At 51.1% G+C, this 27,546-nt stretch overlaps 1 protein-coding gene across 1 annotated transcript in view; it reads right to left on the minus strand.

Moving 5' to 3' along the window:
* ELK3 (ETS transcription factor ELK3) overlaps nucleotides 1-27,546 on the minus strand; it is a 63,943-nt gene that overhangs the window by 11,793 nt on the left and 24,604 nt on the right. The window contains exons 2-3 of the mRNA XM_037513830.1: nucleotides 23,879-24,087; nucleotides 4,885-5,664 (exon numbers count right to left, since the gene is read on the minus strand). Coding sequence (XP_037369727.1) covers nucleotides 4,885-5,664; nucleotides 23,879-24,085 — 987 coding nt within the window. The 5' untranslated portion in view covers nucleotides 24,086-24,087. The remainder of the gene's footprint in view (nucleotides 1-4,884; nucleotides 5,665-23,878; nucleotides 24,088-27,546) is intronic.

Consider the following 27,546-nt stretch of genomic DNA (forward strand, 5'->3'; position numbering starts at 1 on the left):
CGTCCACACCTCGGCACACACACTGCTCCCATGCTCCCAAGAGCCTTTTGCATCTACACGATCAAGGTCACAGGTGATAGCCACAGAGGCTATTGGTCAAAGAGTCTGATTAATTCATTGACGGGAGGCGGGGTTACAAGAAGCAGGAGGGGGGGCAGAACCATGAAGACGGGACAGAGAAGGGAAAGCAGGGAGAGAGCCCCAGAGTGGAACAACGAAGGGCACAACCCCACAGTGTGTTTATCCCCGAGAACCAAGTACTGGGAAAAGCAAAAAATTCAGCTGTGGAGTCCAACAAAGCCAGCCCAGCGGCATCTTCCATTGCAAAGAGCTGAAAGGACAGCCCCTCCCCCACAGGCCAGGCAGCTGCAGGCTGAGCTGGGAGAGTGTTAGAGTCGATGAAGGAAAAAACGTTTTCCTCTGTGGTAATGGCAGAAGACAGCAAGCCAAGAAGCTAGAGCTGGGAAAGGATGCAGTGACCCCACCTGCTCACTACCATATGCATCTCTTTCACCCCAAATTGCCATCTTAGGATTTTGGCTGCAAGTTGCTATACCCATCAGTATATGAAAGTAGGAGGTTTTAGCATTTCAGCCCCCAGCAGGCTGTCTCCACTCAATTGGTGTGAATCCAGGGCTGCTGCTAACGCAACCGCCCGGGGCCTGCATGCTCAGACTGTGAGGCCTCGCTGGGCCCCAGAGCCTGCACCTATCTAGGGTCAGCATCTTAAGCATCACACGTGAGATTAACAGACCCTGACATAAACGAAGGGAAATGCAACGTGCCAGCCTCCGATTCTGAATTAACTTTATGTGGTTAAGAGATGAGGCAAGAGAGACTGAATGGACATGGCACATGGCACGAAGGGGGGCAGGTGATGCCAAGGTGCGGGAGATACAGAGAATCAGCAATTCCCGCTGGCACCATTCAAGCTCCCCTGGCGCCTGGCTGGAAACCAGGAGGGTTTCACATCCTGGCTCCTCCCCTGTCGTAATTTCTGCAGCCAGCACCATCAGAGACAACATCCTTGCTCTGCTGGCAACATCCAAGATGACCTCAGTGTCCGTGCTCCAACTGTATCCCTCCTTGGTACCCAGCTGGCTTCTGTTTTCTCATTTTTAGCTGGAGGCTCCTTGGGTGGAGCCTCATGTCTGTCTACATCAGTAATCCTGGCTTCTTCAAATCTTATAGATAGGGGTGATCTCAACAGCACTTGGTCTAGGCCCCAGCGGATGTACCACCACGTTCTTTTTTTGGGGAGCAGAGGCTATGGTGTTGGGTGGCAGTGTGCCATGATGTGATTTTTTCACGCGCATCATGTTGTAGATTGAAACTCAGGCTTCCATGAGGTATTGTTTTTTTAATGAGGCCCCTAGGGGGGACTGTCACCACCTGACCACGATGGAGCCCTTAACCCCACGCTCCCCGCCATGTTTCTAGCTGAAAACTGGGAGTTATTCATAGAATCAATCAAAAAAAACACAAAAAACAAAAAATGCTTGGCAATTGCCTTTTCAGGGTATCAAGTTATTAGAGTGCGCTTTTTGTCTCTTCTAAAGCTAACCATTAAGACAGGTTTCTAGGAGGTTCCCATAGGTAACCAAATGTTTGTGTGCAAAAATCACATCCCACAAAGGAAAGCAGAGATTCTAGGGCAGAACATGCTACCATCAGAAGGAAACCCACGAGCTGCGGGAGTTAGACGGCACAGCTGTCTGTGGGAGAAAGGCCCTGAGCACCTTCAGGTGGAGAGAAGCCTCCAGAGTTGACCTGGCAGCTAACAAGCAAAGTGGCCCTCAGCAGGATGGCCGGCGGCTGGGAGAGCTGACGCTGGTTCTGACTAACCTTTGGAGGGAGAACCATGGGCTGGCGGGTTGGGTCCTGGAGCACCTGAAGCAGCTCCTGAGGGAGGGACTCTCTGAAAATAAATGCTACGTTGATGCCAGGCCTACCCCGGATGCTCAGCAGCAACTGGCTTGTAAAGATAAAATCACCTGTCTATGCTGTTGATGAGTCCTGCCGTTTCTCTGCTCTGATTTCTCCATTGCAGCTGCTCCCCCTCTGTCAGCTGCCCTCAGCAGCTCCCTCGCTCGGGGTGCAGGGCTCACACTTAGAAGCTAAGGGAATTTCACCTCCTAAGATTCCACATCTCCCACAACCCGCCAGTGACTCCTTAGCTCTGAACCGGATCACGCATTACCTACCTCATTCCTGCCGTACTTACTCGTACCTCTTGCCCGCCTCACCTTGACCGGAAGGCCCTCTCAGCTCGAGCCCCCACTCCCAAGCTTCAGTCTGGAGTCTAGCCCCGCCCTCTGCTGCCCTCCCTCTGGAAGCCCAGGTCCCATCTCTTCTGCTTCCTGAAACTCACTCACACAGCAAGGCCCTGCCCCCACAGCTTGGCCAATGGCCAGTCTCATCTGCCTGGGGCACAGGTTCTCTGTCAATCATCAGGCTTTCCCCTCCCTGGTTTCAGGCCCTTGGAGCAAGTTCTGTCTCTGGTCCTGAGCTTTGCATCCATTTGTTTGCTCCACCCTCTATTGCTATCTCATGTTGAGTCAGTCACACCATCCTCAGCCCCACTGGACGCTGCCACCTGAGCTGATGGCCTCAGAGATGCCTACAGAGCTGGCACCTGTTCAGTGCCGCTGGCACAGGAGCAGAGAGAGAACAGAGACTGAAACCAGAGTCGGCCTGGCCTGGCTTTAGTCCTCTCTAGGCCTCGCAGTGTGAACTCACAGGAGGAATGCTCAGAATGTCCACCCAGGCCCCGATTCTCGAGTTCTGTCCCTGAGCCACTTCCTGCACAGTCCTTAGTCACTGCACAGGTCTGCCTGCCTAGAAAATGCCCATTGAAGAGCACACATGCCCCCTCTGACCATACCTGAGTGCCTGACCCTTCCTACCGTGGCGGCGTGTCCTCACCTGCCAGCCCACAAACTTGAAGGTATGAAATCCCTGGGCCACAGTCAATTCAGGAGACGCCACAGCCAAGAGCTGCTCTCAGCTGCTCTGCAGAGTCCATGGGCTGTTCTGCTCGTGGGTAACTAGGTGTGTTCCCAGCGGAATGCCCGGAGAGTTTTCTTAAGAGTGTGGATGCTGCAGACAGACTAACTGGGTTCAGATTCACTTCTACCACCTGGGGTGAGTTACTTTACCTCTGGGCTTCATTAACCTCAGCTGGGAAAGTGGGACAATCGCAGCATCTACCTCACGGGCCTGCCACGCAAAGTAGCTGAAGTAAAGCACACGAGGTGCTCGTCAGGACCGGGCCTGGCAGGCAGGACGTGCTGCTGACAAGGACGCCGCCGCACCTGTGGCAGCAATGAGTAAAGGTGCAGGGAGAGAGAGATCCCCCAACCAAAGGTGGCCGGCACTCGGCCACCATTTCATCCTCACTGTGATGCATTTCACCAGCAGGAATCAGGCTGGGAAGCAAGTGCCACGGTCACCGCCTCCAAGCAGCGCAGCTGGGAGCTGAATCCAGGTCTGTGACCCCAAAGCCAACACAGCCAAGTGCGTCTGATTTTCCAGGGGAAGCAGGACAGGGCTGTCCAGCCCCTGCTCTGCCTTTGCCCTGCAAGTACCCACTGGACCAGAAAGAGCATCTGAATATGGCATTTAAAGGGAAGGGCGGGGCCTCCCGGGTGGCACAGAGGGTTGAGCGCAGTGCTGTGAGGCTGACCACAGCCTCTGCAGCGCGGGTTCAATTCCAGGTCGGCCAGGGAGAGTCCCACATGGCGCAGCAGATCTCTCCTGCCTCACCCGCTGCTCCCCTCAGCAGTGTATTTCAGTCATTCTGCCTGTTCTGCTCCCTGCTCTGTTTCTGGTGAATATTCTCACCCTCCCAAGCTTTTGGCCTGTACCCCAGTTCTTGTATAAATAAATAAATCTTAAAATAAATAAATGAAGGGAAGAGCAGCCTCTCATTGGCACTAGCACGCCGAAGACTTTCTTGTCCTGTGAGTTTGCTCTTCTCCCGACCCCCTCACCCGGGACGTGGCCTGGTTTTCCCCAGAGTTAACTGCTCGGAGTGAAGAATCTTTCTGTTTTGTGACTTATTAGATGTTTCTGTTACTGTTCTGTTACTGCCTTATCAGAGACTGTGGACAACACAGCCCCACACTGACACTACGGTGGCCGATCAGCTAACTATTTTCTGGTTAACAGAAAATAAATGGCTATTTATCAAGCTCCTCGCACACCCACCCCCACCCTCACCCCCGAGAGAGGATGCTGCCTTAAAAATTCGTTGAAGATGGGCCTCCCTGATGGCGCAAGGGGTTAAGACGCAACCTGTGAAGCTGTCTGCAACCTCTGCAGCATGAGTTCGATCCCCAGCCAGCCAGGGAGCTACCCACATGGCGCAGCAGACCTCTCTTGACTCTCCCCTTGCTCCCCTCAGCAGTGCACTTTGGTCAATCTGCCTGTTCTGTTCCCCACTCTGTCTCTGGTGAATCCCCTCACCCCCCACACCTCTGGCCTGTACCCCAGCTCTTGTGTGCATAAATGAATAAATCTTTTAAAAAAAAAATTCCATGAAGCCCAATAAATGCCTTCGGAAATGCCATTCACCTGCACGACTTTCCCAAGGAAATTACGACCAGACCTGCTTTGCTGGCCAGTGTGCACGGCCCATCACTTCAGGCCACTCGAAGCAACAGACCAAGCAAGCACCCCACAGCCTCCAAGACCCCGAGTCTTTTCTCTTGTGGGCACCTTGCTCTGGGCATGGAAAGTGATTTCTCTTCACAGTTACACATGACTTGGGCACACAGGCCCTAGGGTTATCTTTTGAAGGGCAGAAGCCAGTTGCTTGGCTGCTCCTCCCGTCCCCCGAGCCACGGAGTCTGGGTGCAGCCGGGTGACAGGGAGAGCTCTTACCTGTGCGGTGAAGAAGGCTGGGGTGAGGGATCCCGAGGGCAGGGCCGGGCTGTTGAGAGCGATGGAGCCGATGTCAGTGCTGGAGAGCACTAGAGGGGGTGCAGAGATTTCCAAGCCTTTGGGTTTTTTGGCCTTTGGGGGGAGAGATGGAGACCTGGTCTTGGAGCCCGACGAGAGGTTCAAAGGCTCCAGGGGATCCGAGTCACGGCAGGCGGCCTCCAAGAAGAGGCTTCTGTGTTCAGAAGGGAGGGGTGAGTTGGGGGACAGGGACGGGGACCGGGATGAGGAGGGCGAGGCAGAGGAAATGCTGGCAGCATTTGGCAGCATTAAAGAGGAGATCTTGGCTGAGACGGACGAGGCCAGGAAGGCCTCCGACGTGGAGGGCAGCGACACCACGGGCCTGCTGATGTGCTTGCTGGTTTTATTGGTCACAAACCTGATGACAGTCCTGACTTCTTCCACGGGGGGGCTCTCCTCCGGCGGCTCCTCCAGCTTCTCCGTCTTGATTGCCTTGAAGGGTTCCGGTGGGTTCTGCAGGGAATTGATGGTGAAGGACGAGTACAGGCCTGAATGGATGTATTCGTTGCGGCTGGTGCTTTTGAGGGCAGGCAAGCCGTGTCTGTGTGCCTCGCGGGCCTCGGGGGGCACCTTGCAGTCGCTGTCCTGCAGCAAAAGGCTCTCCCGGCTGATCTCCACGGAGTGAGGGTCCATTTTCAGTATCTCTGGGAAAGAGACAAACTTGTACACAAACTTCTGCCCAATCACCTTCTTGATGATGTTCTGTGAATACAAAAGGAGATTGGGAAAAGGTTAGCGGAGCAGGAAAACCATGGAAGAGGTTCGTTATCATTGGGAATTTGGCCAGCAGAAGCTTACACAGCTCAGCTAAGAAGCAGGGCCTCCCCGGTGGTGCAGCGGTTGAGCGCTGGGCTGCGAAGCTGCCTGCAGCCTCTGCAGCGCCGGTTCGATCCCCGGCTACCGGTGAGGGTCCCACATGGTGCGCAGACCTCTCCTGCCGCCCACTGCTCCCCTCAGCAGTGTACTTTGTTCGTTCTGCTCCCAGCTCTGGCTCTGGTGAATTCTCTCACCCTCCCGCGCTTATGACTGTACTCAGTGCTTGTATAAATGAATAAATAAATTAAAAAAAAAAGAAGCAGCAGCAGCAGTGGAAAGAGGACAAGCTGGAGGCTAAAGAATTTCATTTGCTTTCCTGCCCTGCCAATTACTCGTGTGATTGCTGGTCATTTTCAGTTTCCTCATCTACAAAGTAAGAATGATTATACCTAATAATATCAAAACAGTTGCCATTTCTTAAGCAGTTACTACATAGCTGCTGTTAGTGCGTTATCTCCAATCCCCTGCCCAGCAACCCTAAGTGGAGGATATGACTCCCATTTCAAAACTTAGGAAAATAAGCTTAGAGCGCTTAACTCACACAACCACATGGCAGGCAAGTGGTAGAGGCAGCATTTTCTTAATCATAATACAGTATTGTCTTACCCACCTCTGGGACTTGTAAGAATTCAGTGAAATAATAATGGGAACGCATTCTGTAAGCTGGAGAGCATTATAGCAACGTTGCTATTATCACCAAACACCACGGTGTTTTCTTAAATCATGAAGCCATTTTTCCCTTTTTAATTTTCTGCCAAGAAAGCCACTGGAGGGAACACAAACTGTCTGCTTGGCTATTTACAGCATCCATACAATCTTTTAAGTGGCTGGTCCAACTTCTGACTCTTCAGTTTATGGCTCCAGTCCTCAAACATTAGGATGTAAATGAAAACCAATAATCACTGCATACATTTTCATACTCCTCTGGGAAAATGGCCCTTATAGTATAGACCTACCAGTTCTTGAGGTCTGTTATTAAATTGGGACATTGGCAAGTTTCTATAAAATGCTTGCAAGGTGTGAGCTACTCGGGGGAAGCAAAAATGGTCTCCCTCAAGCACAAAGAACCAGCAGCACCATCCTGAGAAAAAAGACAGAATGATTCCTTACAAACTGTTCCTCCGAAAACCTGGATACCAATGAGGGTAAAAAAGAAATTGGGGGCAGAAAAGCTTTAGAAGTAGCTCCTATAGGGTGGCTTCTCTGAAGGGGGTGTTGTGCACAGTCACCTCATTTGATCTCACAGTAACCCTCCTGCAGGGTGGAAGGCATCATTCTTAAGTCATAAACAAGCTCAGATGGGGAGTGAGTCACCCAAGAACCACCAAGATCTACTTCTGAAGCTTAAGTCTTTTTACTTTTCTTTACAAACCTGGAAGGAGAGAATTAACCTCTTAGAGATGACCTTTGTTTCAGTTTTGACAGATACTTGACGTGTAACATCAAGTTAGTTTCAGATGGACAGACCATAAGCTACATGTTTATACTGTGGACTCTTTGCCAGAGTAAGTCTAGCTGCTATCTATCCCGACCATTACTACTGCATCTTTTCCTGATGAGGAGCACTTTTAAGATGAATTCTCTGAGCAACTTTCAAATATAAAATAAAGATGAAATTATTGAAATGTTAATGTTCCCCTTGTGACCATAATTTAGTTTATAAATAGAAGCATATTATGTCTTTGCCTCCCTTCTTATTACATTAAGACATGCTGATTTACCCTTTTCCTCCTTAAACGAATCCTCAAATCCCAGAGGTGAATTTATCTAGCCTTCGGGAGGGAAAAGCTCATTTACCATGCCAAGGAGACTTTCAAGGAGGAATTCCTTGGGGCAAGCATCTAAGGGAGGGACACAAAGGTCCCCGTTCAACACAGGAAATCCCAATAACGCAATCCTGGCAAAACACGGCTCAGCTCCGGCACCCAGGAGGCTCCGACCTCGACATGTTGGATTCAAAGATAAACAATTTAACAGCCCACAACCTGGAGCGCAGGGCTGCAATTTAACCCACTGAATTCTAATTACGCCATCTGACCTCATTCTCACACTCAACATCAGTAGAGCTGAAAGCCACTTGACAAACCTTCAGAAAATTTGGGGGAACTTAGTTCCACCAGGGCTTAATTGGCCGCATCTACGCCAGCAGCCCCACCAGGGCTGGGGTAACAGCACAGCTGGGAGAAAGCAGCTCCCAGCAGGGAAGGGGCCACGGGATCACCCACCCAGAGTCAGCACCTAGAAAAAGAAAGCTCGTTTGCCTGGTCTACTAAAATTCTATGGTATTTTCATTTCCCGCTCATATTTTCCTCCCTGGGGGACACTTTATTTCATCCTTAATCAGTCTGGACATTCAAGTAAACTGCATGAATTATCAGATCTTAAAATATCACAGAATTGAAAAGAGAAATTGGAGTGAATCATTTCTTCTGGCAGGTTTTAAAAACTTTTTTAAAGAAAAAGAACCAACATTTATTTTAAAATGGGTATTTAGAACACAATGTCAGCAAGGATGACAACAAGAAAGTCAACAAGAAATCTGGGCCTATTATATAAATTTAAGTCACTCATCAGAAAAAAAAAAAAGGAGAGGAATAAAAAGGCATTTTCAGATAGAGAGCTGGGCCTTGGTGTGTTCAAAAGAATACAAAGAATGATACCTATGACCAGCAACTGGCAAAGGGATAAACAAAACATGACGTATTCTTATGATAGAATATTACACCGTCATAAAAAGGAATGATGTGGTGAGGCATGCTACAGCACAGATGTGCCTTGAAGGCAACATGCCAAGTACAAGAAGCCAGACACAAAAGGCCGCTAGGTGTATGACTGATTCTATTTCTATAAAATGTCCAGAATAGACAGTTCTAGAGCGACAACATAATCATTTCCTAGGGCTTGGGGGATGATGGGAAAATTAAGGGGTGACAGCTAAACAGTAATGGGTTTTTGGTGGGGTAATGAAAATGTTCTAAAATTTATTGAAGTGATGGAGACATCTCTGGAAATATAGTCAAAGCCACTGGACTGGATACCTCAAAATGGGGCAGGACCGTGGCAACTTGGGCAAAGGAACCTTCCCGACTCCCCAGTACCTCTAGTAAGGATCCTCCGAATCTCCCTCAGTTTCTCCACCCCAACAGGATGGAAAACACTGAACGAGCTGGTCATTCCCTTCAGTGCTGTCTCTTGCCCTAACAGGTTCCAGACTAGCTAATAAAAAATAGATGTCCATGGGTGTGTATACACGTAGCCAACGCTGCCTTCCCATTCCATCAAGGAGGAAGAAGCGGCCAGTTAAACACTCCCATGTGGTAGATAAATTAGAAATACATCTATTACCTATTGGGATTTCTTTTTGAAATTACATACGGTGTTAAGTAATGAAGAGATGTGTGTGAAACTGAACTTTCCTTCTTGATTTTGATGTTATTAAGGATAATATTAAGTAAAATATTAATTCAAAGGCTTGTTGATTGAATGACTAACTGTAAAGAAAATTGACCCAGGCAGGAAGCCAGAAGCTCAACCCCCCTGAGACACAAGTTTCTGTGGTCGATCCTCAGACTGGCTAAAGCTCCATGGGAATGCGTCCCACACGTACACCCGCATGTGCTTGATTGCTGGCGTTTTGAAACTATAAAGTCCCAGACAGACACCGGGGGCCATGTGCAAACCCCTCCGGCCCACACCTCCTGGGAGCACTTACTGGCACTTTCACTTACCCATGTACTTGGCAGATAACTGCTGCTGCGCTGGGCGCAGCCAGGCACCCCGATTTTGGCCTAAGGTCATGCATCAGGCATTCCTGAGCTCAGACTTCTGACCCCATCTTTCCTTTCTCTCCAGTGCTCCCCTCACCCCAGAATCCTTTATGGGTTCCCCATCATTTTGGTTCCCTTGATCCTGCACCATTTGAGGATTGCCAGGAACAGCAGGATGCCTGTTCTGATTTTACAACTTTCCCATCTTGTTCTTAAAACTGAGAAATGTCAGCCAATCACCAGGCAAGCAGGAAAGGGTGTGTAGAACATTCTTCCTTACCAGCAGCCTCGTCTTACCCAGCACTGGCAGCAGGGCTGGTACAGAGGGCAGAGAGGAGGACCCTCACATGATACCGCCCGACCGTCCCAAGGACTGACAGACACGGGGTTCCAGGAGTGGTCAGGAACAGCCCGACTTCTCACAGGCCCCGTGCCTCAGTTTCCTCACCTATCAAATGGGCTTGATCTACCACCCACCTTCAATGATGGGATTGAAGGGCATAAGCCATAGAAAGATTAGCAGAACCCCCTATACAGCCACGTGAGGCGCCCACAAGACTAGCATTAGTGTTATTATTATTTTTACACTCCTGTTTAAACCCAACCAAATGTGAAAACCACCTTCTCTCAGCTTCAATGATAACCGAATAGGCAGAATTAAGCCTCTTCAAAGGCTGTGCATATTTGCCTTGCTTTTTCCACAGCGCTGGGTGACACGATGGCAGACAGAGTTACATCTGGTTTACATATCTCCGCCAGGCGGGAGAAACATGCTGTTTAACTTAGCTGTGTTCAGACAAGAAGTACATGCACAGCTCACAGTTTGTCATGCCTCACGTGGCCGGCACCTGACATCCAGTGTGAAGAGAACCCCACACACACCTGCTAATTCAGGGGGACGGACAGGGCTGGCCCTGGGGGGAGCAGCTGTGAGCCCCCACAGAATCCCAGTGTCCTGCTGAGAAGCCATGCGGCCTGTCCAGCCAGACGAGTGCAGCAGACACTAAGCAGATACTGGTCTCCAGTGTTTTCTGACGCATTTCAGAGCAGGAAACGTGTTGCCCAGACATTAGGGAGCAGCCCGGCTCTGCAGAGTCTGCTCCAGCCCCCAGAGGAGGGCCTCACAGGCTGCTGGCCCTGGGGTGGAGGGTCTGGGGTGGACGTGCATCTTGCACCCCATTGAAAGGAAGCAGATGCGGGCACAGCCTTTCCTAGGGTCTGCACTGCGTACACACACAGCCACCTCACAAGATGGATACTGTGACCCCATTTTCGAGATGAAGAAATTGAGGCTCTTGGAGGACAGTGAGGTTCCGTTCAAGACAATCCTTGAACATTTTCCCATGTCTTTAAAGACGGGAGTGTCTCTATTAGCGAGAAAACATGGAAATATACACTAGCTGAAAACAAGGGTGTATGGGCTGAATCTATTTGTTTAAATAAATAATTGTACATATTGATAGTAAACAAGGGGATAGTAAATACAGCGTCATCTCAAAAGATGTGTGATAAAACATCATGGCGGTAGGATCACCAGGGATGTGCAGTGTTTCTTTTGGGTCATCTGCATGTGCCCATTTAGAAAACACATCTCTGATGCAGAGTCCTTACTGGAGACTGTTTTGCGTTAGAGAAGAGAAGCAGGCTCTGGAAAGCTGGCTAGGCCCGGATCGCACAGACTGTCACTGGGGGAGCTGAAGTCTGAACCCGATTCCATCTAGAGCCAAGGCCGAAGCCTCTTCGGTCCTGACACCACACCCGCTCCCACAAAGCAGCTGCTGTTGGCTCACAGGCTGCTGCTTGACTTAGTCGGCCCGGACCACGGGCTCTGCATTCCAGAGTAATGGCGGGTTGACGCGGCGAGCCTGGGGCAGCCAGCCTCGCTCAGGAAGCACAGTTCTTGCTCAAGTATTTCTAGCTCCTCGCGAGGACCGTCGGTCTTGTCCGTAGCCTGTTTTTCAACTAGAAATAGAACTACTCTTGCCACCCACAGGATACAGAAGGCACCGGCTTTGACTGGACACCCTCCTTGAGGCACCAGGTGGGGTGAGGGGTCGCACCAGCAGATTAGACATCACAAGCGCACCTCTCAGGGGTGAGCTCTAAGAGATGAGCCTGACAGGAAAGCAGAGGAAGCTAAGGTCCAAAGACACTGCCTGGCCATGGCCCCCCACTGAGGCCCGCGACTCCCCAGGTCCTAGGTGGGAGCAGAGTCACTCCCCTCAGGGCACAGGCACCAGCCTGGATGCGCCAGTGGAACCAGTGTGGGGTGAACCGACCTGAGTTCAAATCCCAGCTTCTCTACTGCCTTTGACCTTGGGAAAGATACTGAACCTCTGTCAACCTCAGTTGTTTTACCTCTAAAGACTAAAAATAGGGGCCTCCCTGGTGGCGCAAGGGGTTAAGCACTGCACTATGAAGAAATCCGCAGCCTCTGTAGCACGAGTTCGATCCCCAGCAGGCCAGGGAGCAACCCGCATGGCGCGCAGACCTCTCCTGACACGTGCTGCTCCCCTCAGCAGTTCAGTCAGTCTGCCTGTGCTGTTCCCCACTCTGTCTCTGGTGAATCCTCTCGCCCCCCTGCATCTCTGGCCTGTACCCCAGCTCTTGTATGCATAAATAAATAAATCTTAAAAAAAAAAAAGAAAAGAAGACGACGACTAAAATATCTCCCAGGGCAGTTGTTTCTAACAGACCAGTGCAGGACAGTGCTCCATTCATTCGTGTCATCAAACTCAACCTCTCTCCCATGGAATTTCACTCAGCAGGTAATGACCTAAAGGTACCGCATCCTGGTTTTATCAGGCGTCTCTTCATGTCATTCTGCCTTCAGGGGATCTAAAACCCTTACCTCAGTTGACAGAGGGCTGACGCATTATCTCTCGAAGTTTCCTAACACTTTGGTATTTTCTTACCAATGAGGAACCTGAGGCTGTGGCTGAGCTCACAGGCCGGTAGGTAGCAGAGGCCAGTCTCCAGGCCACTGGCTTCCCCGCCAACGCCCTTTCGGGTTCCCGACCACAGTCTGACTCACTCTTTCCTGACACAACCTGACTGTCCTCCCTCCAAAGTTAGAACAAGCAAGTATTCACTGTAGGAGTCACACTCAAAGTTCCTTCTCGAGCAAACATTCTTTAACAAACATTCCCCATGCTTTCGCAGGGAAGGCTCCCTGCAGGAGCCGGGGGGGCAGAAGAGAACATGCTTGGACTCCTCAGCCCCTGCCCTCAAAGCAGCTCACTGAGGCCTGGGTAGGCAGGGGCGGCCCTGCCTCCTGACCCCGGGGGCACAGTCCTGGGGGCTGCTGGTAGCCGGCACTGCCTGGATCTGTAGTGGGCAGGCTCACCTCACACCACCAGTGCTGGAGCAGCTGTGAAGGGAACCCCCAGACCCATCCCCTGAGCTGCTTCTCATGGGGGCAGTCTCCCCTGGGTCACTGGGTTCAGTGATGTCCCCCCCTCCACACATTCACATCCACCCAGAACCTCAGAATGTGCCCTTCTTTGGAAATTGGGTCTTTTACATGTGATCAGTTAAGGATGTGGCAAGTCAGGGTGAACACGGGATTCAATGACTGGCCTCTCAGGAGAAGAGCGACCAGAGACACACGAGGAAGAAGGCCCGGTGAAGACAGACAGGCAGCAGCCGCCAGGAGAAAGACAAGGAATCTCCCCCCGGAGCCTTCCAAGGGAACACGGCCGACACCAGGATTTCAGGCTTCTGGCCTTCAGAACTTTGAGGCTACTTTGTTCTGAGTCACCAAGCTTGTGGTCATTTGCCCCTGCAGCCCTAGGACACAGTCACCCCTTCTCTGTCGGGCGGGGTGCAGAGGATGGCCTTGCCTGGGGGCGCCCAGTCCATCTTCAGGCTCTGCCACTACTTGGGCACAGAGGTCAGGGGGCGGAGTGGGGGCAAAGGCTGGGTCGTCCTTTGTCCGAAGCTCAAAGCTGGCGCCTGCACGCTCACGTACACTCCCACTCACACCCCACTTCCAGCTTCTAAGAAGAATGCGCTGCCAATAAAGGGCTGCAGCTCTGTCTGGGAATTGGCCGACACGGGGGAGGTTTCCTTGTGGTTTGGGTTGTGCTTCCTTTATTCTCTGGCACTGGGGAGCTGCAGCGTGTACGGGCTCTCCAAATTTGGCCGGGCTGAAAAGGGAGCACTCCCAGCCGCGGCGGCCGGCGTCACAGTGCCTGGCGGGCTCCCACCCAGAGGCTCAGCCTGGACACGAGGCTCTGGGCCGCTCTCCCAGCTCCCTCCGGACTGAACACTCAGGGTGTCTGCATTAGAGGCCTCTGAGGTGTTGGCCAAACTCAGCGTGACATTGCTCCCCCAGCATAAGCCTTCTTGCCCTGCTTGCCCTGCCAGATGGGGTGGCTGCTGACAGTGACCGCGGGTGTTGGGTGGCCACCCCCAGCAGGTGGCACGGGAGTCAGGAGCCGCAGGCAGTCAGGGAGCGCAAGACCTGCATTTGGCATCGAGTTCCTTGAAAATCAACATCCTCTCTCAAGAAGCAGGAGGGGTGGGCAGGTGGGGCAGGAAGGTTTCTTAGGTCCTTTCCAGCACTGACATGGTGACACATGGTGACAAGATGACACTGCCTTCTGTGCATGGAGAAACATGCTTGCCTGTTTGCTCATCCGTCCTCCTCCATCCCACATCCGTTGGCACCACTGCCCCCAGGGGCCGCAGAGAAGCTGTGCAGGGTAAGGAGCAGCAGCACCCCTCAGTGAGGTAGGCACAGGATGGAGGAAGGAGAGGACACAGGAGAAGATCACCCAGCAAGGTGCCAGCTGGAGGTGTGAAGCAGAGACTGAGCTGGAGGGGCAGGCAGGAGGGAGTGCCCAGGGGACAAGGAGGCCTGAGGAGAGGCTGAGGAAGGCCGGCAGCTGGCAGATGGTGCAAGGAGGCAGTGGGGTGGCCAGATGGTGAAGTTCTGGAGTCTTTCCTGTAGGCCACTGGGTGCTGGGGAGGCACGTAGGCCAAGGGGTGCCGAGCTCTGCGCTGGCTTTCTTTGGGAAGCCTTATCTGGACACAGAAAGTGTGGGCTGTTCTGAGGCTGCCAGAACCACCCACCCCCTCACCTTTTCAGCTGACTCAGGGAATGCTGCTTGCATTTTCCATTGTTGTCACAAACAACAAAGTTGGGGGAGCTGATGCCGCCTTCTCTGCCTGCCTGGAGGGTATAATCAGTGACATCAGCAGCGTGTGATCTAGGTTTGGGCTCAGAGGGCTCCCCATGGTGTGCCCTGCCAACATCACAGTCCTGGGCACAGGCTCCAGCCCTGGTCTCAGCTCTGCTGCTCACAGCTGCTTCTCTTGGACCTGTCATGAGCCTCTCTCAGGCTCAGTCTCCTCGCCTCTAAAATGGGCCCAATTCCGAGCAGGACAACAGGTGTTTCTCATGTAAGAAAAGTCGATAAAGGTAAAAACATCCAGCTCAGTGCCTGGCTCAAGAGCAATGCTCCCTGCGCGTGAGTGTCCCCTCCCCAGGGTGGGAGCTGAGAGAACGGTTGTTGGTGCACAGGCAGGGGGTGGGGGGCAGGCCGAGCAGAGGAGCAGCTGGGCCGGTGGGTGGGTGGTGGGTGGTGGGTGGTGTGATGTGAATGCCGGGGTTTTGTCAGTTTGTCTACACAAACACTGAGTCCTGTGCAGCTAGCGGCCCAGAAGCAGGAACACCACGCAGGCACAGTGGTGTGGGCTTGGACAACAGCCTAGCATCAGCGGATCTGGCCCGGCTGCCGGCGTGTTGGCAGCAAAGCACCCGGCACAGCAGCCTCATCAACAGCACTGAAGGTGCTCCCAAGACTCCGGATGTCTCTTAGCAACTGTCCTATTTGGGGGAACGCTGAGTGCCACAGGGAAGCTGGCATGGAAGCATTTGCAAGACAGACTGCACCCCCACCAACATTCAGGGTTCCTCCTGCAGCCGGCGCCCCCCCCCCGCCCCAGTGCCAGCTGCTCTCAGGGCACTGGGACCCAACTGACCCACAAGGTAACTGGATACCCCGCGGGTTTCCAGGCAGCTTCCAGCACCTTGCAAGAGATACCTGGGTTGTCCCCACAGCCCCCACCAGGCAGAGCCCAATTGCTGTCTGCTGTATCTCCAACCATCTGAGCAGCAGGCAAGACAAGAAGGGAAACAAGACACCCAAGAAGACACGCCGGGCCTTCAACACTCAGACCCAGGTGGGCACCTGCCACACATAAAACGCTCCTGAATGGAGTCCAGGCTCGAGGTGTCTTCGGTGGAATTCCGCAACCAAAAATGGTATTCTAGAAAGTTTCAGAATACAAAAGCTCATTGGACTTTTGTTCTTTCTCCACTCTGACAGACAATACATCATTTTATCTTTGCAAAATTTATTTTGGGGGAATTAAAGAATTCTGCCAGGCCCAGGTTTCTTGGCAGTGGCGTTAGAGCTCAGCTATGTATTATTAATACGAATTTTCCTGTTGTGATTGCACACCCAATTTAAAACGAATTATCCAATTATGTTAAGAAGGTGATGCAGTCTACTTCCAGGAATGTGTTGCCAATGACTCTGCCTTGACTGTTCTCCCCTAAAACCCTTCCAATTAAGTCAAGATTGTTTGGTGCATTGCAAGGATAAGCTGGGATGTTGCTGTGGAGACAGGAGGATTTTTCATCATATCGCCATTTCAATCTTCTGATGAGAAGGGAGCTGGCAGAGCATTCAGCCTCCCTCTGGGATGGCTGTTCATCGCCAACAACAACAAAGACAAAAGCTCTGTTGGATGGAAAAGGATGAGGGATTGTGTAAGCTTCCAGATCTCCTTCTGCAGCAACCTAGAGTTGTGGCTTCAGCTGCCTGAGAGCAGAAGACAGCTGCCCAGGTCTGCAAGCTGCGGACTCCCACATTTTCCTTCTTTACCCCAGGTAGTTCTGGAGAGGCACATGCAGGACTTGAGGCTGAAGGTGCAACGATGCCAACTCCAGCAGCAGGGAGAAATGAATTTGCGGAAACCAGCCAAAAGATCAGAAATGCCAAGAATAAGAGGAGACAAAGATTTTTCTGTCTCAAATGCAAATAGGATTGTGACACTCTTGCTTCTGCCCTTTAGCTCTCGTGGCCCTCACTGTAAAGTTCTCTCTCTTTTAACAGGATATTCTCCACATTCCAATTCCCACTCTCTCTTCCAACCTCATCTCTCCCTCACGCCCTAAGAAGTAGCCCATGCTTGAAAAAGGCAAAATTTTTTGATATCCAAGAGGCTAGGTGCATTAAAAAAAGGCAGAGAAGGGCCTCCCCGGTGGCGCAGCGGTAGAGCGCTGGGTTGTGAAGCTGCCCGCAGCCTCTGCGGCGCCGGTTCGATTCCCGGCTGCTCCCCGGCCACCGGAGGAGGGTCCCACATGGTGCGCAGACCTCTCCTGCCACCCGCTGCTCCCCTCAGCAGTGTACTTCGGTCCTTCTGCCTGTTCTGCTCCCCGCTCTGGCTCTGGTGAATTCTCTCACCCTCCCGCGCTTCTGACTGTACCCAGTGCATGTATAAACAAAACAAATGAACAAACAAATAAATAAATAAATAAAACATGCCTCTATAAAAAAAAAATAAATAAATAAAATAAAATAAAAAAAAAAAAAAGGCAGAGAAAAGTAAAGGTTGCTTGCACAGACACAAGCAGGCAGGAAGAGCTGCCCCTCCTAAGAGGGACGGGTTTCATAAAAGAGAGGCCTGTGTCGTCCCAGGTGAGCAGTCTCGGGAGAGCTGCTTTGCAAAGGGAGAAGGTGGGTGAAAAGAAACACTGGCGTAGTCAGAGGCAGGCAGGAGCGCGGCAAGGCAAACTCTTTCACGCCTCCCGGCCTTTGCACATGTTGTTCCCTTTCTTGGGGTCTCCTGTCCCAAGCTTTTCCAGGCTGGAGACCTCATTCTCATTCTACCTGACAGATCAGAGGTCTTGACCTCTCCAGCCTTCTTGACTAGAAGGGGACAGCACCAGGCCGAGCTGAGCTCTACATGATGCACTGTGAACGCTGGCTTGATGTCTGTCTCCGGAGCAGCTGCTGAGTCACTCCAGGAGAGGGGGAGGGTGTTGTGAAAGTAATGGCGGGATGATGAAAGGAAAGGCGGAGGTGAAAGACGGGGGCCTGTCAACTGGAGACAGATCTGAAGCTAAAACCCACCGCAACTTATTCCAGAACCACGTGCTCTGAATGCAGTGGTTCCTCAGCCCCTCAGACGTGGGCCTATAAGGTGTGTGGGCAGTTACAGGATCAGTTACAGGCATGTTCTGGGCCTTGACCCCTCCGTCTCTACCCCAAGATGAGAGATTTAAAAGGCAAATCTGTCTGACCCTGTTGAGGAATGGAACAGAGTTGTTAATAAATTCTCTGAAAGAGATCCTGAGCACATCACCTGATAGACATATTTCTGGGAGACTCAGTTTAAACTTAGGGGGGAGGAGCCACAAATCCTACACCAAAATTCAGTTCACCAGAATCATAATGAGCAAACCCACCCGTAAGCTGGCTGGAGGGGCTGATGGTGAGAAGCCCAGGCATCGTGCCTGTGGGCTCTGGTCTGTGCCCCTCAGGGGCTCATGCACAAGTTCCCCCATCACCTGACCATCTCCAAGCCGAACAGAGGCCTCTGGTTCAGGCTCAGGGAATAACCAGGGCTGCCTCCAGGACTTGGGGTCACTCCTCTTTGGAATTGAATTGAGTCTTCCCAGTACCCTCATCAGAAGCTGCCAGTGTAGAAGGCAGGCCCTTGGCAGTGCTCAGCTGCAAACTGACCCTCCAGCCTTGCTGATACACGGGAAGGGGCCATCCCCAGAAACACAGCGTGTGTGGCACAGTCATAGAAGCACAGTCATAGCAGACACTGCCAGCCTAGGGCGGGAGCTTTCAAGGTTGGCTTCCTCCTGTTTAAGTCACTTACTAAGAAGACTGTCTGCCCCTCTAGGTCAGGCACCTGCTGAATCCCTAAGGATGCCAAATCCCTCCAAGGCAGACTCTTCTTCATCTTTGTTTCCACCCTGGGGACCAGCTCGGTGCCGTCCCAAGCCAGGCGCACCATGACATGCCTGTTGTACAATCCAGCTTCAAACCTCCATGGGCTCCAGCTGCTGGTCACGTCATGAGGAGTGATTTGCCATTAGTGTTTATGGACTCAAACCTTCCTCTCCGAAGCTCTCCCTTTGTATGTAATTTTGAAACTCTAAATGAAAGCTGGGCAGAGTCTGAAATGTGTATACATGTTACAGGTGGAGGCATGTCCCCCCAGAAGAAACAATGAAGTCCTAACCCCTAGAATCTGTGGCTGTGACCTTATTTGACAACAGAGGTCAGTCATGTAAGAGGAGGTCATTAGGGTGGTTTCTAATCCAACAGCTCTGGCCTCCTTATACAGGGGGATCTGGGCACAGAGACACACAGGAAGAACACGAGGTGAAGACAGAGGCAAAGTGGGGAGCCACTACCCAGAACCAAGACACTAAGTGTCTGCTCTTTTAAGGGACCCACCTGGTTGTTGTTTGTTACAGCAGCCCTAGGAAACTAACACACTATGGTAACCAAAATTGGCAACGCTTTGTTTGTTTTTAAGTTTAGCATTTGTTTAATATGAACTTTCATTACAGAAGTGAGTGATTCGTATTTGGGTGGTGTCCACTTCCTTGTATTATCCACTTGTTCATTCGTTTAACATTTACTGAGCAGCTGGGAAGTGCCAGATCCTGGACAGGCCCCAGAGCAACAAAAGCGGGTAAACCAGAAGAGCAGGGTGAGGACAGTGTGGTGAGGAGACAGCTCTTTAAACAAGAGCACTGTTACGTCATGCACAGACAATGGAAATCATGAGCACTTACTGAAAGCCCTTACAGGTGCTTGACGTGTGCTGAGCACCTGTCTACAAGGTCTCTGATCCCTCCACACCCAACCGGGAAGGGTGCTGCTATGACGCCCCCTTTCCAATGGGTGACTGAGACTCGGAGATGGGGGACAGTCGGGGTCTAAGCCGGACGGTGCAGAAGGTAAAGCTCATGCTGGTCACTTGGGGTCACAGGGAAGATGGAGACTCACCCCATCTGTGCATCCTGACTCAAGGCCAGGAAGCATCATCGCTGAAGTATGAAAGCAGCTCAGGAATTCAATGTTCAGAAGAGTCTAATGATATTAAAATAGGTAAGTGGATAAAAGAAACTGTGGCCACCATCCTCAGTCTTTAAGAAGGACCACAAGGTGCTCCTGGGAAGTTCATGGGTGAAAAAAAAAAACTCCTATCCAGAGTGTGGCCACCCGTACTTCATGCTGTGCCTGTGCAGGAATGAGGGCTAAGTCCTAATTTTCTCTCTTCTGTCTGGATCTTTCAAATCAGCACTAAGGAAAACAGCACCTGTGTTATGACTCTGGCTAATACTTCACAGCACCGATGTGTGTGGGCACGGTTCTCAGCACTGCGTTACCTCAGGTAACCCCCAGCTAATGGCAGACACTGTACTATGATACCCACTTTACAGAAAAGGAAGATGAGGCCAGGAGGAATTAGGCAAAGCAACCACAGTCTGGAGCTGGAGTCAAAGTCAGACAATCTAGCCTGCGGTCCAAGCTGTCAGCAGGCTATGGCAACGTGGGAGGCCCCATACCCGGCCAGATGATGCTTTTTTTTTTCTGAGGAACAATGAGTACAAGGCCCTGGCCCCACCTGACACCACTAGCCCCTGCTATTCTCCTTTGATGCCTTCCGCAAAGTTTTGCACACATTTTCTACTTTTTCTTCCCTCTGCCCATTTCTAATATTCTGGAATGAGCTAAAAATATAACATGTACCATAAAAATAATGAACTATTCATCACAAAGTATAAAATATAGTAGTTCCCTACTCATCCGCGGCTTTGCTGCCCTCAGTTTCAGCTGCCCATTGTCAAATTCTGGCAGTTTAAAAGTTTGATGGTTTGGTGGGGGGCGGGGGGGGGAGAGAGAGAGAGAGAGAGAGAGAGAGAGAGAGAGAGAGAGAGGAGATGCACTAAATTTTTGTTACTTATATTGTTATAACAGCTCTATTGTATTATTATAATCATTCCCCGGGCCTAATTTATCATCAATTAAATGTTATCAGAGGCATGTCACGCAAACATTAATATACAGAAATCCTGTTCAAGGGAAGCGAGGGCCAGAAGAAGAGAGCACACCTGTGTGACCGGCTCACTGCAGAGCCAAAGACCCCAGCTCTGCCGGGAAGACGCTCTTTCCCCCGCAGAGGTTTGGCTTGGGGAATGGGGGAGGGTCAGCCTTGGACTCAGGGACCTGCATAAGGGTCTTGCCGTGAACTTGGGCTTTCCAATCTTTCCTCTTTCCTGTTATTTCCAAATAAATAAATTCATTTTGTCGTTGAAATAACTGCTCTGGTCTGAAGCCAACAGTCCGTATAAAACACAGCACATACAGTGTTTGGTCCTCTCCATGTTTCAGGCATCCTCTAGGGGTCTGAGAATATATCCCCAAATAAGTTTTGGGGGGCTATCCTACAGGAAAATTTGTAAATTTTTGCCACGTCTCTACCTCTTCTTCACTCCTTACCTCTCTCTTTTTTATAAAGACTTATTTATTTATGCATACAAGAACTGGACAGGCCAGAGGTGGGAGGAGCAGGTAAGAGGATTCACCAGAGACAGAGTAGGAAGCAGAACAGGTGGATTGACTGAGATATGCTGCTGAGGGGAGCAGCGGGCGAGGCAGGAGAGGTCCGCTGTGCCATGTGGGTAGCTCCCTGGCCGGGGATCAAACTCGCGCTGCAGTGGTTGCAGTTAGCTTCATCGGTTGTCTTAACCCCTTACACCACCAGGGAGGCCCTATCCACTTCTCTTGCTCTCCCTCACCCCTCGCCTCTTCTTCCTACTTCCTCCTCTTCTTTTTAAACATACTAGGCATCTAATGAGCTCACTTTCTTATCACTCGAGACTACTTCTCAAGAAAGAGTCGAACGTGTGATGGCATTTACTCTCACATGCATACAGACTGTATACAGCGGGCACTGTGTATATGCACATTCAACTGTATGCATGGGGAGCACTGTCCTCTCCTGGTAGCCAAGCCTGCCTGACACTCCTGCCCTCACCAGCACCAGGTGGCAGCTCCAAGGCAGGTTCCCCCTGCCCCCATAGAACGTATAGAAGAAAACAGCAGCGAGCAGCTCCCACCAGCCACTGGCACCCAAAGACTCGCTCCTCCTAATGCCCAGCGCAGTTTGCCAGCGCAAGAATGTCTAAGGCTACAGTCACCCTGGTGCTGCTGGTTGCCTGCCTGAGACTCAGATGTTCAAGGTAAAGGAAATGAGTGACCAGGAAGACAGGGCGTGTGGGCAGACAATGTGGGCAGACGAGCCAGGCTTAGATCCTGGCTCTAAGGCTGCAGGGCCTGGGCAGGGTCCCATCAAAGGCTCCATGTCCTCGTGTGGAAGGACAAGGTGCCAGCGGGACTGTCTCCCGGGCTGCTGTGGCTTCAAGGCCAGGAAGGTAGGAAGTCGTCAGCACAGCGCCTCAGCACAGCGCCTCAAACATAGGAAGTAGTACTAAAGCCAGTTGGCTGAGGCTCTGCAATTGCTTCTCTAGAGATTTAAGAAATGTGCCCCAGGGGGATCAGGTGCAGTCCACACCGCGGGGGTTCTGCTCATCTTTTAAGGAATTGTTTCCGTTTGTGCAAAGAGACACATCCGAACCCGCAGTGCCCGGGATGTGTGAAGAGGTGAAACCAAGTCACAGACACTCAGGCAGGACTCCTTTTCTTTGATGACTTAAAACAATGGAAAAAAAAAATTTTAATGTCAAAGCCGAGACTTTTAGGCATCCTGCCAGCAGGCAAAAATGACTGTTTTCTTTCAGAGGGCCCCAGTTTCCTTTGTGTAACTTAGAACCTGGGGGAAAATGCAAAACAATAAACCATCTGCGAGGCTTTCAGACAGTGCAATTTGCAAGAAGTGCTTTTCCATCTTAGTAGGACTCTGCATTAAGCCAGGATTAATTAATTGCCACATTAAAGGAAAGCACCTTTAACATTTCAATGACATAATCATATGCAATTACGATCATATAAAGGAACACTTTATAATTAATGATGCCTCCATTTCCTGAAATGTATAATCCTTCTGTCTAGAATTCCAAAGAGGCTGGCAGATAGAAGGCACTAAATATAGACTGGGAACTAATATTTAAATCAGTTTTTAATTCACCTTTCAATATGAACAGTAAATTCAGAACAAAAGCTTACCCTTACTAGGAATCCACGTCTTTGTGTCTATGAGGTTAAATCAATTTTCAGCAACAACACATTCAAACAGAGAGGGTCAACCATTACTAGCCTGAAATCATCACCCCTAAATAGCAATGATTCCTCCCTAGCAGGCACATTAACTGCTTTTCCAGAAATGCATTAAAACTCACTCTAACTGTCCTGGCTTTGGCAGCTCTGTCCTGTTATCACTTAACAAAGCACTGACTCATCACTGTGACTTCAAAATGAAGATGGCTTTTTATTTAATTAGGGAAGTTTCCCACAAAGTTGCAAACCCCAGGCACCTGCCTGGTTCTAAATGCCTCCTGTATTCAGGCCCATTTAGTCTTCACAACTATCCTGAGGGAGCACTATTATGACTCACACTTTATAAAGGAGGAGTTGCCGAAGCGGCCATCCTCCAGGGAAAGGCCCGTTTCTGAATGATGGGCACACCACAAAGATAACAGGCTTTCTAGATGTCACCGTTCATTGTCACACAAGACCCTGTCAGGAGGCCCTGGGGTACTCCTACCTCTGATTTCTGGATTTTTTCCCTAAAGATTTTATTTTTATTTATTTATATATAGAAGAACTGGGGTGTAGGCCAGAGATGTGGGGGATAAGAGGATTCACCAGAGACAGGGTGGGGAACAGAACAGGCAGACTGACTGAAATACACTGCTGAGGGGAGCAGTGGGTGAGACAGGAGAGGCCTGCCGCACCATGTGGGTAGCTCCCTGATCAGGGATCGAAATCAGGCTGTTGTGCTGGGCCTTCATGGTGGTGATAGCACTGAGCTTTAACTCCTAGGCCACGAGAGAGGACCCCTAGTTTCTATTGTTAGCCAAGCTCTATAGCAACTACAGATGAAAATGTAGTAGGACAAAAATCTGACCCACAGTAGCACCCAAAGGACTTCCAGGAAAAAAAAAAATCCCAAAAGCGCAGTTCCCCTCAACAACCACCACCTTACACTAATCACCTCTACTACATTTTCCAACTCGACCCATAGTGCACTACTAGCTCCTTTCCTCAAGGAAACAAGAAGGCTGAGGGGCCCCCTCCCCAAAACTGCCTCACAGAGGCTCAAAGGTTTACCTTGTCGTAATAGTATCGCAGGGCTCTGCTCAGCTTATCATAGTTCATGTTTGTTTTGTTTTTTCGGAGTCCCCACAGTTTGGCCACTTCTTCTGCTTTGAGGAGCTTGAATTCACCATCATTGGAGGTCCAGCAGATCAGGTGCTCATGTTTCTGGTCCAGCAGCAACTGCAACAGGAACTGCCACAGCGTGATTGCACTCTCCATACCTGGGGAGGAAGCGGCCAGTCAGAGCCTCAGAGCAGGTGCCAACCATGTGCGGGAAGGGCTTTGGGGTGTGCACCTCAGCTCCCTCTCCTCCCCCAGGGAACCTATAAAGTCGTTTTCACATCCACCCCAACAGGCCACTCTAGTCAGGTGCCTCATCAGCAGCCCCAATTCAGAAATAGAGGGAAGTCCCAGGATCTTTGCAAATGCCACACCCATCCCCACGGGGAGGGGGCTGCACTGGGAAGAATGTGGAAAAAAAAAATAATAAATTAGTAAACTGCGTGCTTATAGAATCAGTCTCCATTCAATTCACACTTGTGTCTGCTTCCACTCACTCATCAAATCCTTTGCTGCCCTGTCTCCTGTCCATCACTGACTGTGAAATGCTAGACCCCATGGTAAGCCCAGAGTCCAGGGCCCTGGGGCAATGAGATCAAGCAACACTGGTCAGTGTAATGACAACATGCACTTAGAGAAGGGACTACATTGGCTTGCTCTTTGCATTCCCAGAACACTGACAGCCCAGGAAACGCGTGAATATAGCTGGCACCCAACAGGTAGATGTTTGTGGAATGGAAAAATTAGTCTTGAACTGCCAGTTCAAGATCCCTTCACTTTCCAGGCATTCATCATGTTGTGGATGAAACCCCACTGCTGCAAGAGCAGAGATGAAAAAACCACTTTTTTCTTGCCATGAGAGGAAAACCTGAAATATTATCTTTTTCCTTTGACTCTGGTGTGGATTTGTAAGTGCTGTTCCTTCTGCCTAAAATGCTGTTGCCTAGCTCTGGAGCCTGAGGAACTCCTACTCATCCCTCATGACCGATTCAAATGGACCTTCTCAAAGAAATTGTTCCCCATCTCCCCAGGCAGTTTCTCAACTTCAGATAATGGAGGACTTTCACAGCAAAGGCACTGATTCTAACAACAATGATCCATTTAGTTCATCAACAATTGTTAAATTAGGAAAGAGCTGTGATAACTGGATCTACAAAGTGCCCTCGGTTTTGAGCTGTGCAAGAAGAGAGTGCAACCAGGAAAAACCAAAGTGTGGAAGCTGCCCCTGGCATGGAGAGAAGTTTTAAGTTTAAAGACAAGATGTGCAGAGGGAAACAGGGCCAGAAAGGACTAGTGGATCTTCCACTGGCGTGTCCTGAAGTTCTAAGGTACAGCCAGGGGGAGACCAAGAGAGAGAAGTAAAAAAAACACTCAACTCCGGACACCTGGAAGTCAGAATTATTACTTCTGGGAAAGTTATTTGTACCAATACTTTGATCAACTCCATCATCCTCCCATCCAGACCTCTTAAAGGAGCAGCTTTCAGATTCTGACAATTATTTTTTCTCCCTTCCCCTAAGGGCATGGATTTGAGAATACCTGGCCATCCAGTGAGTATTTATTTCCTTTCACAAGTTTAGCCAAAAGAACACATTTTATTGTTTCTCTGAGCAAAGTGCATTTCTCAGTGGAAGGAGAGCAGCTAGGAATGTTCTCTACATACCCTCCGAGCATTTTATTTACAGCCTCTTAAAAAAAGATACTCTTGACAGAAATCAATCTTCACCGCCATGGCCACTCAGTCTGCGAGACAGTAAATCACTGTATGGTTGGGCCCAAACCGCGCCGCCTCTCAGCAGGGCCGTCAGCACTGCCGGGATACGCGCTGGCCTGGCCGCTGGCCCCTAATGCGAACCACCCCGCCGATCGCTGATCGCTTGAGGATGAGCCACAGACTCTTCCCATCGTTGGCTCTAAGAGCTGCTAACAGTTGTCTCGAATTCTTTGGTGCTTTCTTGGCCAAACGCTTCAGGCAGTGAGTTTTAAAATATCTTAGAAACGCTAAGTGGCTACAGGGGAAGCTGCTCCGAAGGCAGGAGGGAGCCCGGTAGGTTGGAGGGCTGGTGGGAAGGGGCTGCTGGCTGGGCCTGGGGCTTGCTGGACACCTAGGAAAGTGGCCGCCCCCTCGCCCTGCCCTACCTGTTAGTGACATGAACCATCCCATTCCAGGGGGGACCGTGGAAATACTTGCATATGTTTTACATGACTCCTCCACCCCCCAGGAGCTGCTTGTGTGCCCTAGACCCTCTTTCCACGGGGTTGTGAGCCTGGGGACCGGGGCCTTGCTTTCCGGCCATAACTTACAAGGACTCAAGTGGTGGACTCGGTCAAACTTCTCAGTCCTTCACGCCTTGCCTCGTTCAAGTGCCCAGGCCGTGGTGCCCTGGAGGGGTAGAGGACCCACCGACGCGTGGGTCTGGCTGTGGGATCTGAGTCGGTCAAGGGGATGTTCAGTAAAGTGACAACCAGCTGACTCTGAGCCGAGTTCTCAGAGGCGCCACCTTTGCACTTTCCCTCCTGTGCTCTTGCAGGTCTTGACTCATGTTGTCAACCTGAGCTCACCCGGAAGCCCAGAGCCAAGTCCCAGGACCTGCAGGCTGAACAGCAGCCCTGCACCGACCAGGAGAAAAATGAGTGCCCGTGCAAGCTGGGGGCTCCGGGACAGCTCACTCGGCACCGCTGCAGCAACCACAGAGCGCGGGACGCCCAATGTCTCTGCTAAAAAATTTCTCGGCCTTCTCTCTTTACCGGGTGCCGGTATCGTTCCAGGCTAGAGCTTCCATTTAGCATCGTGAGGTGTGTCCAGACATGAAGGGGCATGCTCCTAAATGTGGGGGGCGGGCTGACCGGGTGTTTACACAGAAGGCAACGAGCGGGCCGAGCGGTGACCACGGCTGTGCTGGCCACGGTCGCGGGCCAAGGAGAGGCCAGAGCGCTAAGAGGAAAAGGCAAAAGAGCAAATGGTGGGAACAGGGAGGCCACCCCTACTCCCCACCCCCAATCAGGGACTCCCAGATTTCTGGAATAGAATCAAGGGAAGGCCAGGAGCTGGGGACTAGGTATTCACAGGGCTCCCCCAGTACTCCCCCGACCCCCGACCCCCAATAAATGTCTCAGACACCAGTAGAGCTCAGCTGACAGCTGTGAACTGTGACCCTCCCCCTCCACTTCTCTCACAGGTGTCAGTCAGGTTACAACCGGGATGGAGGGTGACTCAAAGGGTTCACTGTGAATGACGTGGCTCCCCTGGAGGCCACAAGGCATTGAGCCACTCCTGACTGAAGCGGGCCAGCCCCGCGCTGGCCAGCCACCCCTCCACCGCAGCCGCTCCAGGTTTCGATGACTGCGCGCTCACACAGGCCCTGCTGCTGGGGACCCAGCCACGGTTACTCAGGACTGACTCGCTAAAGCTTTTTCCTGTAAGCTTATCAGGCTAGAAAGAGCTGTTCACCCTCAAGCCCAAGCCCCATCCCACACACACTTGGCAGAGTCATTCTGGGATAGATTGTGGGGTCCAAGGTGGCTCTGGACACTCCCACCCATCCTGGCCAGTGAATAAAATGGGCGAGTCCATGGAGGGCGCGGGGCTAGGGGACATCCCCCCCCATCTCTGCTGGGGT

This window comes from Talpa occidentalis, unplaced genomic scaffold, assembly GCF_014898055.3.
Source record: "Talpa occidentalis isolate TD23 unplaced genomic scaffold, MPIMG_talOcc4v2.1 talOcc4.16, whole genome shotgun sequence".
Taxonomy (NCBI): Eukaryota; Metazoa; Chordata; class Mammalia; order Eulipotyphla; family Talpidae; genus Talpa; species Talpa occidentalis.